Source organism: Corvus moneduloides, chromosome 5 (genome assembly GCF_009650955.1).
Source record: "Corvus moneduloides isolate bCorMon1 chromosome 5, bCorMon1.pri, whole genome shotgun sequence".
In the NCBI taxonomy this organism is placed as follows: domain Eukaryota; kingdom Metazoa; phylum Chordata; class Aves; order Passeriformes; family Corvidae; genus Corvus; species Corvus moneduloides.
The window spans coordinates 42,040,245-42,052,423 of NC_045480.1; the positions used below are offsets into that span (position 1 = coordinate 42,040,245).

General features: G+C 41.0%; 1 protein-coding gene across 2 annotated transcripts in view; it reads left to right on the forward strand.

Moving 5' to 3' along the window:
* Positions 1 to 467: 467 nt before the first annotated feature.
* Positions 468 to 12,179, forward strand: part of NFKB1 (nuclear factor kappa B subunit 1) — a 57,590-nt gene continuing 45,878 nt past the window's right edge. For both annotated transcript variants that reach the window (XM_032110542.1, XM_032110543.1), the window contains exons 1-2: positions 468 to 549; positions 11,863 to 11,912. In XM_032110542.1, coding sequence (XP_031966433.1) covers positions 11,871 to 11,912 — 42 coding nt within the window. In that variant the 5' untranslated portion in view covers positions 468 to 549; positions 11,863 to 11,870. The remainder of the gene's footprint in view (positions 550 to 11,862; positions 11,913 to 12,179) is intronic.

Below are 12,179 nucleotides of genomic sequence, written 5' to 3' on the forward strand. Positions count from 1 at the left end.
GCCACCGGGTCGGGCCCGTCTCCACAGAGGTGTCGCGAATGCCGCCGTGCGCCAAGAACGTGAACAAGGACAGGACTACTCTTGCGGCGATGGTAACTGCCCTGGGATGAAAGGACTCGCGTATTTACGCTGTTTCACCCGGGCGGGAGGGCCTGTCCCCGGCACAGGGATTTCGTGGCCAGCGGGTGGGTTGGTGGCAGGCGCTCCCCGGCTCCTTCCCCGCCGCCTCCGCGAGAGCGCGCCCGGGGCGCCGCGGCCGCGGCTCCTCCTGCCCCGCCGGCCGCGGCTCCTGCCCCTCCCCGCCCTTCGCGCTGCCGGAGCGTCAGCGGGAATTTCCAGCCAGGAAGTGCGGGGGGCTGGGGGCAGGGGCGGAGGCTGCGCAGGCCGGTGCGGGGCGGGCGCCCTCGCCGGCGGAGCAGGCGGGAAGGAGGGGGAAAGTCCGCGCGGAGCCAGGACGCGGGCGGCGGCACGACGGGTTACATGGAGCGGTGCTGAGGGACCGCCGGCGGCACAGCACGACGAGGAGGAGGCGCTGCCAGCCCTGCCCTGGTGAGCCCCAGGCGGCCCCTGACCCGCCGCTTGCTGCCTTCTTTCTCCCCTGTCCCCCTGTCCCCACCGCGGCGCCCGCCTGGCTGGGCTCCTCTGTCCCGCAGCAGCGGGAGCGGGTCGGGAGCGGGCATTTCGCTGGGCTGGGCGGGGGCAGCGCGGCAGCCCCGGAGCGCAGCAGCCCCGGAGCGCAGGTTTGCCGCGGGAGGCTGTGGCCGGCGCCAGGAGCAGCCCCGCTGGAGCGCCGGGAGGAATTACCGCGGGATTCGCCTGCAGCCAGCCAGGAGAGGGGGCGGGATGCCGGGGACGGCTTTGCTGCTGCTGTGTTACAGGGGTCTTCCTAGCGAGGGAAGGGGTGTCCGTGACAGGCTGAACAGTAAAGTGAAAAAAATTTGCAAGCCCAGATTCTGCCGCTCGCACAGCGGGTGCTCGTAGGCAAAGGAGGTGCTGCTTTTGTCGCTTCTGGTTTCGAAGGTGAGACACACGTACGTGCTGAACCTGAGACACGGCCGGGGCACGGTCACCGGCCGGGCTCGGGAGTGCAGGTGGTCACCACGAAAACGTGGGCTTGATACTGGCAACTCTGGGTGTCCTCGTCTTGGGTGCAGCAGACAGTATTAAAAGGTACGACATAGTGAGGTTTTTAAAGGTAATTTAGTAGTAAATGATGAAATCGAGAAGTTCTCATTGCGACGAGGAGTATTACTACGCTGGTTGCTCGGTTACGTTTGACGTTGAAAGCCGAGGATATCGAACTTCTCGTCATCACAGTTATTTTTTTAATCTGTTGATGCTTTCTGCTTTGATGGTGGCTTGGGTGAAGAAGTGCTACTGATGTATTTTACATGAATGTAAAACGGAGTATTGTTTCTGTGACATGAGCTATGTGCTATTGGGCCATTATCATAGTGTGTGTACTGATGCCTGATTTCATTCAGATAAGTAAATGTGAGTGACTGTAAGCATTTGGGGAATAAGACTTTGGAGGCAAGGGATGATCTGCTGCATTTCAACTTCCTGTCTTAAAACACACAAAATCTTTGCTTAAGAATAACATTTTAAAGGAAATACAGATGATTATTATTATATATTTTTATTTTTAAAAATGGTTTTAAAGTGCTGATTATATTTGACATGTTTTGTGCTTCAGAAGCCCTCTTTTCACTTACTCTGTTCACAGAGAAAAGTGGATGAATTCTTTGCTCTGTCACCTCGTGCCTTACATGCTGCAAGGTGCTACACCACCCCTGTCAAGCTCACAGAACAGGATTGAAAAGAGAGCACTTCGATTTTATTGACATCCGGAGTCTCTGTGCTATGTACTGTGTAGTATCAACTTTTGAAATAGTATTTCAGTCAAAGCATTTGTATTCTTTCATAAAAGAAAGTAGCTGCCCGTTCTAGGAAAGCGTTAACCAAGACGTCATTCTAAGATAGCATCCTGTGTGCAATGTTTTGTAATCTACAGAAATGACTACAGTTTATGAGAAAATGAAAGAGAAAAAAGCAGCCTGTAACCATCCAGAAGCAGATACTCTGTTCTGCAATCTTCCCTGGCCCAAGAATTTAACTAACAGTTATGCCAAAATGTTATTGTCAGGATTATGCCACAGAATGTGGAGATTTCAGGGAATCTCAGTGCTGAAATCCGTGCAAGATATGTTAAATATCTTAATTTGAAATACTAAACAGAAGGGAAAAAGCCTTTTTCTTTCTACCCTTTGTCCCCTTTAGAAAGAAAGAAATGTCAGTCGGTGGTAGAGTCATCAAAAAACGTAGTTACTTGCTCATGCAAGAAATGAATACATTTTGAGTTGAGGTTTTGAAACAGAACAGCCTTTTGTCACTTTGCATCATGTTGCATGTTTTTAAAAAACAGTGTGTTTTAAAACAGCAGATAAACTTCCTATCTGTACTCGCTTTTTTCCAGCAACACCTTTGGTAATGTTTTTGTAGTATTTATTTCGAAATCAGAAAAGTTTGCTGGATAGAAGTGTGCTGGGACAGAGAACAAGAGTATTTTGGAAGAGGGAGAGAGGGTGAAAAGCAGACAGTGGTGTTTCCATTATGTACACATCTGAAAATTTCCTGCTTCATTTGTTGAAAAGTAGCAGTTCTGGTTGTTTCTGTGTTACTATGTATTTTACTTCTAAAAATTAGTTTTAATAATAAATCTAAGTTTACTTTAAAATTTTACTTTTAAAAATTCAATAATAAATTTACTTTTTCCCTTCAGGCAGCATTACGTGAATTCAGTAATAGATACCTACAAATAAATACCACTGATGCAAATTTGCTACTTAATAGATTTTTGAGTTTCCTTTTCATTGCTGCCCTTTCCAAAATCTTCCCATGCCACTTTCTCATGAATACGTGCAAACTCCAGAAATATGTTCAGTTAGGAATTCATTTTATTGTGCATATTGCTGTCTCTGGAAGGACAGAAACTGTTTGAAGGCCTCTGAGTCTTTACTATCAAAGGTGCTTGTAATGCAAAATAGATGTAAAGATACAGCGAAAGACAATATATCTTTTAGTAGCTTACAGTTGGCTTTCTGATGTAGCTAGTGTTGAGAAAGTTCACCTGTGGTCTTCAGAGATTCTGGTTAATTCCCCGTGTTTTCATAGATTGCTTCAAACTGTACTTGCTAAAGTACTTTCACCTTTCAGTGCTGTAAGTGTTTTCCAACTCTAAATTCAAAAGTATCAGTCATAAAGAAAATTGTTACTCGTTTATGTAAGCAACTAATGAAAACTCTACAGTTAGTTAAAAAGCCTTTTTTTCAACTGAAAAGCTGAGAGCTTTCCTTTGGTTCTCTGAATAAATAACACAGCTATTGTAAAACAAACAGAAGATAATTAATGTTTCAGGTAGGTAATGAAAAAGCAGTTCCTGGGTTTGGTCACTTTTAGCTCTGACATAGGTTATTTTAGATGTGGAAGTTGTAATTTGATGGCCTTTAAATAAGCTGTGAACCTTTTATGAAGTTCTGTGTTGATAGGATCATAATTATGGTTGTCATTAACTGTGCCCTTAGGTCAGTCAGGCACTAAGTTTGCATCTAGCTTTGAGCATAGAAATAATTCAGTGGATCTTCTTCAGTGCTTTCATTTAAACATGTATTTTGATGAAGCACTCTTGACAGTTTCAGTAGTAAGGCCTTAAAAGATGTTTCTAGTTATTATAGTCTCAAGGTAAAATCCTTTGTTTAGCATTTAGGTGGAGCTGACAGATCATGTGGGGAGGAAGCTACTACTGCTACTCCCAGCATTATTTCCCCCTTTCAACTTCTATGTTCTTTTGAAAAGCAGTGACAGATAGATACACAATCTTTTTTTCCTTCATTTAAAATACTGACCTGAAATACCCGTGTATTTCATTGTGTCCTTCAAGCAAACTGTCAGCAGGTCAAGAGCAAAGTAGGTCTGAGTTGTGTGGTTTGGGTTTTTTTGCTTGGGTTTGGCTTTATTTTTTTGTTTCTTCTAAAGATCATACTTCCATCTGCTTAAAGGCGGACAGATTTTAACACACAAATGAAGTATAAACAAAGGAAGCCGGTGGGTTTTTTGGTCTTACTAGTTTAGTCCAAGTGAGTTTTGTTGTGTCATAGGTTACTGTAGAACATTGAGACTGCAGGGGTTTTACGATTTCTTTGGGAAAAGCAAAAAATTAAGCTTTAGTTAGCCACTTGGCATCTGTAGATTTGAAAACTGGGTATAACTGCGATGGTGCTGGACTCAGCTCTACCTGTTTGGCTCCTCTTACTGGTGCTATTTAAGTGATTGCTTCTATCATGTTATGATTTCAGTGGCTGTTCAGAACCAGAAGGACGCTGAGAATTCCTTAGTTCACCTTTGTGATTGCAGTGGTAACAGCCCTTGCTGTTTTCTGAGCCCACTTTTGCCACTGGTGTTCATCAGGTGAGGGACTGTGTCTTCAGTAGGAGCCCAGAGCCTGTGTGACTGTACCTGGTGATACAGCAAACCTTGTGTGAACTGAACTTCTGCAATCCTGGGGTTACATGTTGGCTTCTCAGAAACACTGTTCTTCCCGTGCCCTCTCTACCCCCAAAATAAAAGGAAAAGCTTTGCAGTTTAGTATTAATGATTCATTACACTTCAGGCTTATGAAATGGGTGTGTGTGGCTTGCTAAAATTTTACTTTGATGGACAACTTTTATATGAACTACAGCTATTTGTAAAGAACATTCAGTGATTCATCTTAATCTGGAGGAAAAAGTAACAGCATTTTAACATCATATTAGGGTTAGTTCTAATAACATTAGCACTCCACATGGCTAAAATTCAATGTAGTTACTGGAACTGTTTTGCTGTGTTGAACCTCAGTATTTTTACATCTACTTAGCATTATACATGTACCAGAATATGGTTGCCATATATTTGAATACCATTTATTCCTTTGATTTAAGTTGCTTTGAATGTGTTTTAACAAAAACATTCTAACTTTATTCCAACAATATTGTGGAAAAACAGTTTGTATGTTTATGGCATTTTAGCATTTCCTCTTGACATATTAGTTCACTACTTTGATACTTGGGAAAGGAATAAAACAAAAATTCTGTTTGCAAACATAGTTAATAGAACATCTTTTAGGTAGTCCAGTTACTCTTTGCCAAGGAAATTTTCTTACGCTTTGATTTTCTTCTTTTCAGATTTAGTAGTTACCTGCTATAATAAATTTGATTCTAGATTTCATAAAAATATTATGCACCCAACCATTCTGATTTAGAGCACCACACTTGTGAAATCTCAAGTACTTGAGATTGATTTAATTTCCTAAATATTCTGTAGTTTTTATACTGTAGTCAAGTAATGCTATCTGCTCATGACTGAAAATACTTGAAAATTTTAACTTCAGCAATTTTAAAATTTTAAAAATACACTGACACAATTGCCAGGTCCCACCCAACCGGAAATAATAAGCACGCTTAATTAGTCACAAGAGGAGGCAATTTGGGTTGTTATATTAGAAAAACAAACAGTGTCATTTAGGGTTATGTAGTGTTATTGCAGCTGCAACAGCGTGTGGATGACAAAAATGGCAGAGGAAATTAGAATCTTTGATCAAAATGTCTCTCTGCACAAACTTTTGCACTTGTATACTGAGAAATTGCACTCAAATCTTTATTGTGAGATTACACATCTTTGAAGTACCTGAAGGAATGTGAAAAATACAACTTCCTTATGCAGCTTTTGCAGAAATTCAGTGTTGTTTCCTTAAAACAGCTCTGTACACCCCCAGGTATTGAAGTCATAGCTGAGAGAAGAAATAGTAGTAAACATCTCAACATTTAAAGGCAAATTCCAAATCTGCTTCATTACTGAGTTAAAATCCCTTCAAAATAACATAGTTGGTGGGGCTTCATGTCAATATGAGTGAGTTAACAATCGCTTCTTGTGTTTTTTAACATGCTTTTGTTTCCTGTTTGTCCTGAAGACATCTATGCCAATATTGTGGGTGAAAGTATGCATGACGTTGCCTTAATATTTGAGTTCTGTTTACTTTGTGTATTACAGAATGCTTTAGCTGTTTATCTTCTCTTACTTTGAATTAAAAGTTTTGTGCTCTGGAGCTGTACTTGCAGGACAAGCTATTCTGGGAAGAATAACTGGGTTCCAAGGGAAATGAAGTGCTGGTTGAATTCGAGAGGTGGCAAGAAGGAAGGTGAAAATGCTGTGCGTTGAAGGGGGTGGGCAGCATCCTGACTTTGAAGGAACTGCAGTGGTGAAGGCTTGAGACTGAACAGCTTGGATTGGTATCTCTGCTCTGTCAGAGCAGATCGTGCTCTGGCCTCCAGCCAAAATCATCTCAGCAGCTCTCGTCCTGCTTCCAGCCCTGACCCAGCAACCCAAAGTGGCTATTGCACAATACCTTTTCCCAGCATCTCTGTCTGGGAAGTGCTGATCTCTGAAACAATTGTCCCTATCCAGATACAGATCATGTTTTGCAAAGGGTGGAAGACTGAGGCTCAAGGATGGATAGTTGCCACTTAAGGAAGAAACAGCAGGTAAAACACGTTGCCCTGTCTGCACAATACAGCAGTTACTCAGTACTTCATAGCTGCTACAGGAATTCTGAGAATTTGGTGCTGTTCCTAAAAACATAGTTCTCTGTAATGAGATCATCTGCCAGGCTTTATAGCCCTGATGTAGTAAAAATGTACTTACAATGTATGAAACAGATACATCTTTTGCTTCATTTTCATCCTTATTCCTCTCTGTTTTTACTAAGCAAAATAAACAGGCTAAGAGCATAACCACACTGAATTTAATTACTTTCATTCAGTGTCCTGTTAAAGAAGTTTATTTTTAACAAGTGAATTCCAGTGAAAGCCAAGTTAAAGAGAAAAAGCACTCTGCTAGAAAACTTTCAGGAAGAATTGTTCTTTCAGTGTATCAAGTCAGTTGAAGTGTAGTAGTTGAGTTTCCTATTGTGAGGCTTGCTTTCAGTATCCCAGCCTTGAAAGGTGAGAACGGGTTGATGTAAAACATCTCATAAAGTAAGAGATGGTTTAAATAAATTTCCTCATGGAAGAACGTCCATCAGGCGAATTTCAGTTCTCAAGTGGAATGAACTGAGTAATAAAGATCATGATTGTCTGTAGAAAGGTAGTAGGAAGAAGTCCCATTCCAAGTTTGTAGGGGTTGGATTGGATACTGGTGTCATAGAAAGCAAGGGTTTACCTCATGCTCAAAATTCAGGCTGGAAAGTTGAAGAGAAGTAAAAGGAAGGATCTGTACCCTTGACAAATCAGGGGGGCCTGAAAACAGTTGGGTATGGAAATTTATCTTGCTTTTTAAAAGGTAAACAGACACAGTGGATGTTGAAGAACAACTGGGAAGAGGTCTGAAATCACATTATTGAGATAAAGAGAAATGAGAATTCTTGTTCGTGGATTACAGCATTCTTATGTTAATTATGCTGTTTCCATTTTAAATGGCTGCTCCTTTTGACGCTTTAGAACAAATATTCAGAATATAATAAGTCATGTTCTTCCAGCTGTGGCTACTTATACCTCATGTCATTTGGTTATTAAGGAGGAGCAGTGGTGCAGAGTACCTGCCATTGGTTGTTTGGTGCAACAGTCCTCTCCCATAGGTGTATACATGTCTTCCTAGGTGTTTTCTCTTTTTCTCCCTTTTTAAACCTTTTTGACAATGGCAATTGTCCTGCTGTAAGGAGAAAGGAACGTGTATGCATATGCACAGGCATACACGCTTACCCTCAGAAGGTACAGTTGTGTGGTTTTGGGCAAGTTTAGCTGGATTTTGTTTTCCTGTTGCACTAGGAGCTAAATGAAGTTTCTTCACTGACCTTTGCATTTTCTCACTTATAAATACTGTGAATTGAAATGTCTAGTTTCCTGTGCCCCATTATCTGAAAGACACTAGATGCTCTCCAGGGTGGAGACTAGTGTGGTTGATTGTGGTGTGCAGGTGTTGGGGGTACGTTTTTATTGTAGATTTTAGTTTGCTGTACAATTTGTGGGAATTGGATCTTATGCAGGAAGCAGGCATCTATAATAACATGAACTTCCATGAAACAGTTTTAATCCAGTCATCTTCAAATGAGAGTGGTGGCAATCGGTGACCCGTAATACAGCTCATGCAATGAGAGAATGAGCAAAGCTACTCGAGGTAGATGCTAATCTTACCACCTGATGCATATGGGAAAGATGCTTAGAAACTGGAGCAGTTTGGGAAGAGGCCAATTGAAGGTCACACAGTTAATGCTAGGGTCTATTTTATCTGTGTCTTTCTAGGGTTTTAATCATGTTACTGACTGCGGATTTGCACCAATTTTCATGTAGGAGGAAGTGCAGGGATTTGTTAACTTAATAAATCCTAAGGAGACAAATTGTAATTTGAAGGTAGGGCTCCCAGAACATTTTTATTATCTGTTTGGCTTTGGAGAGGACAAAACATAGTGAAACTGAGAGTGTTTTTAGTCACGTAGAAGGGTTATTTTAAACAGCTTGGTTAATCTTTGTCTAGGCCCTGATAAGGCAATCAAGTGTGAGTTTACATACACAAAGGTGTATGTTTGCACATCTAAATTATAATCTGTTTATAATAAACTGGTTTAGCATTCAGGCCAGAGAGAATGTCTTTAACCTCTCCCCTAAGCACTGCAGCTGACTTGAACACAAAAAGATCTCAAGTAAGAGGCATCTGTGCTTTTGGTGTGAGAGAGATTGTGTTTCATACCGGGTTAGACATTCATTAGTACCCACCTACAGCCGACTGGGTGGTATGTGGGTAGTTACCTTGCTGCTTCCAAGTGTAATGTTCATAGAATAATGGAGTAGTTTGGGTTGGAAGGGACCTCACACATCATCTAGTCCCTACTCCCCCACGTACTCTGGGTGGAGAAACCTTCCACTACCGTATGTTGCTCAAAGCCCCATCCAACCTTCCAGGGATGGGGCAGCCACAGCTTCTCTGGGCAACCCGTTCCAGTGCCTCACCACCCTCACAGTGAAGGATTTCTTCCTTATATCTGATTTAAACCCACCCTCTGTCAGTTTAAAGCCATTCCCCCTCATCCTATCCCTACACATCCTTGTAAAAAGTCCCTTTCCAGCTTTCCTGGAGGCCCCCTTCAGGTACTGGAAGGTGCTGTAGAGCCTTCTCTTCTCCAGGCTGAACAGCCCCAGCTCTCCCAGCCTGTCTGCAGAGGAGAGGTGCTCCAGCCCTCTGAGCATCTTCATGGCCTCCTCTGGACTCACTGCAACAGGTCCATGTGCTCTTTGTGCTGAGGAGCCCAGAGCTGAATGTAGTGCTGCAGGGGGAACATCTTTAAAGGCTGCTGTTTTGCTGTCATGTCACTGTTCACTGCAGCAGCCAAAAAGCCAGAAATTACTGTTTTCAAAAGGTGAAACTGAAGGACTGATTCAGATGGACGTAGGGGGTTTTTTTTCTGTATGGGGTCTAATATTTACATCAAAATACTTCAAAAGAAAAATTTTCAGAAGTAATGCCTCTGCGCTATTTTTTCCATTTTGTTAGAAAGTCTTGTATTGTGGACATGTAGACGTGACCAGGAAGCATGGCAAGTGTGAGAACACTGCCTTTCTCCCCCAGAGTGCTGCTGGAGGGAGAGGGGTGCGGGCTGAGGAACTAAAATAGGACAAAGAAAATAGAACCTACTATTACATTTATCCTGTGGGGCTCACAGAAAAAGCTGTGAGATGCTTTGAAAGTTTGGCAAAGTATATGTTTAGCAAACAGGCAAGTGGGCAGATGCCATTCATGTTAGCTCCTCCGAATATGTTATTTTTCTGAACAAGCAAGTTTACCATGTCATCTGGAAACTTCAGGATTTTGGAACACAATTTTACATATGTGACTCATGAAATAGTAAGTGTTTAAATATGAGACATCACAAAACAAGACTTTTAGGACCAGTTTTTATTCTATTTATGGAGAAGAAACCTGGCATTTGCACTCACAGTTACCTAATCAGGGTGGAACAAGAGGGTTCTGACACTCCATAAAAAAAAGTTGGCTGTTGAGGTCTTCAGATTGTTTTCTGTAATATCTACACCTTTCACTAAGAAGTGTTTGACAGAAAATGTTTCAAGTTATTTCAGTGATTCAAGTAACTTGTCAGTTGGTGATAATGTTATTTATATTCTTTCTATGGAACAGAATAAAAACATCTTAGTACTTTTTGTTGTATCCTGAAGGTTTTATCATGCCTTGTTTGTTGACTTCTGCCATAAAGATGAATAATAACAATGGCAAATGGTTGATGAAAATAATGCTTTCCAGAATGTGCCTATGAGTTAATGTGATTGACTGGTGTTTTCTTTATCTTGCTAAAATCCTGTTGTGTTAGGTGATGAAGTACAGCATGGGTGACATTGGCTGCTTGTTATATCTGTTATTAACTTTTGGCTGAAATCTTATGACCAGTTATTTGATATTTGCCCAAATACTACAAGTAAATATTGCCCAGTAAATATTTCTAAAATGGATTTACAGTCAGGTGCGTACTTCTTTTTCTAGGTTAAAAAACAGTTGTATCCACATGAACCTCTTTTTCATTGAAGTCATCTGTATATTGTCTCCTACTTCTCCTTTTTTTTTTTTTTTTAATTTTCTACTTTGTGGGGGATGGGTGACTATGTGTTGTCTTTGGAGCTTGTTAACAAGTAGAGTTGGGCCTCCATCGAAATGAAGTACCCAAGTATTCCAATTTTCCTTTTGATATTTGCCTTTTTAGTTCCTGTAGAAGGTCCATGGTGATTCAGTTTTTCTTTAATGATTTACTGATCTCTTGCACCTCTCTTTGATAGTGTGGTAGGTTTTCTAGCAAAGTTCTCTTTGCTGGCTCCTGTTCACTGTGATGGAATATGAGGGCCAGAGACCTTTTTCTGTCTTCTCTTAGTTATTAACCTTATTTAGTGTCTGTTGCATGCAGACATGAGTCTCTTGAAATAGTGTTACTGTTAGTTTCAGATATTCCCTTGGAGAGCCTTATTTAGAGAGATCAGCATAGGTGAAATTGCAGTTCTTTTGGTAACATCTCCATGAAAGGAAATAACACTAATACTAGTATTTTCTAATAGACCTAATAAATGCCTAAGAAAATTCACAGGTTCTTCTACTGGCCCACTACTGGTCCCAGTAAAACTACGCCAAGCTAAACTTTTCCAGTGTCCAGCATTTACATGTAGACCTGTGAGAAAGAGTTCTGGTATGCTGTGCATCCATAGCTGTCGTCAGCGCAGAGCTGTTGTGCATGCTAAGCACTTGTGGACCCCTGGAAATAAAGGTGTTCAAAATTAGTCAATAATTGATTCCTGGTTTTATTTAAAAATTTTTAAAATACTGTCTGTTCTTTCTTGGGCATCTTTATTTGCATTTAGTAATACTTCACAAGAAAACTGTTAGGGTTCATTCATGAATGCTCATCATGTTCTTTTTATTGTATAAAAATAAAAAGAGTTTCTGCTATTTCTGTGGTAATGATTTTGCTTAAAGTCTAATGGCAGAATAGTCAGAGCAAAGATGGAAACAATTCCTGATTTTAAGAAGTTTTGACTTCTAGACTTTGACTGTAATTTTTAATTTCTTGGCAATAGGCAATGGAAAATCCTATTCTGTCCTTACACTGCCCCTTCCAAATACAGAGGAATTTTAGAAGTATTTTGGAAATCATTAATGTTATGAGTAAAATGTGTCAGAAATTGGGCTTTTAACTCTGAGCATTTTCCAGGCTTCTCTATTGCTCTACACAGTAAAAAAGAAAAAAAAAAAGGGAGTTCTAATCATGTTTTTGTGTTTCAGGACTTAAAATGGCAGAAGATTCCTATATTATGGGAGTATCTGATCCCCAAGTAAGTGAATTTCTGTATTTTCAGTATCCCTGTATCCTCTCCTAGCTCTCTGTTTAGGCTTTCTCTCATATTGTCTTGTTATTTCCTAGGTTTAGCATGGACATAGAAAAGCATTCTGCGTTGGCAGAAATTAGAGCTTTTTTCCCCTAAGGTGGTTTTTATGTGACCTGTAAAGTGCCTTGCCACTGGTTAATGGCTGAAATGAGAAGGAAAGCTAGGCCTGCTGAATTAAGCAGTTGAAAAAAAATACTTATTTTTATGCCCTGC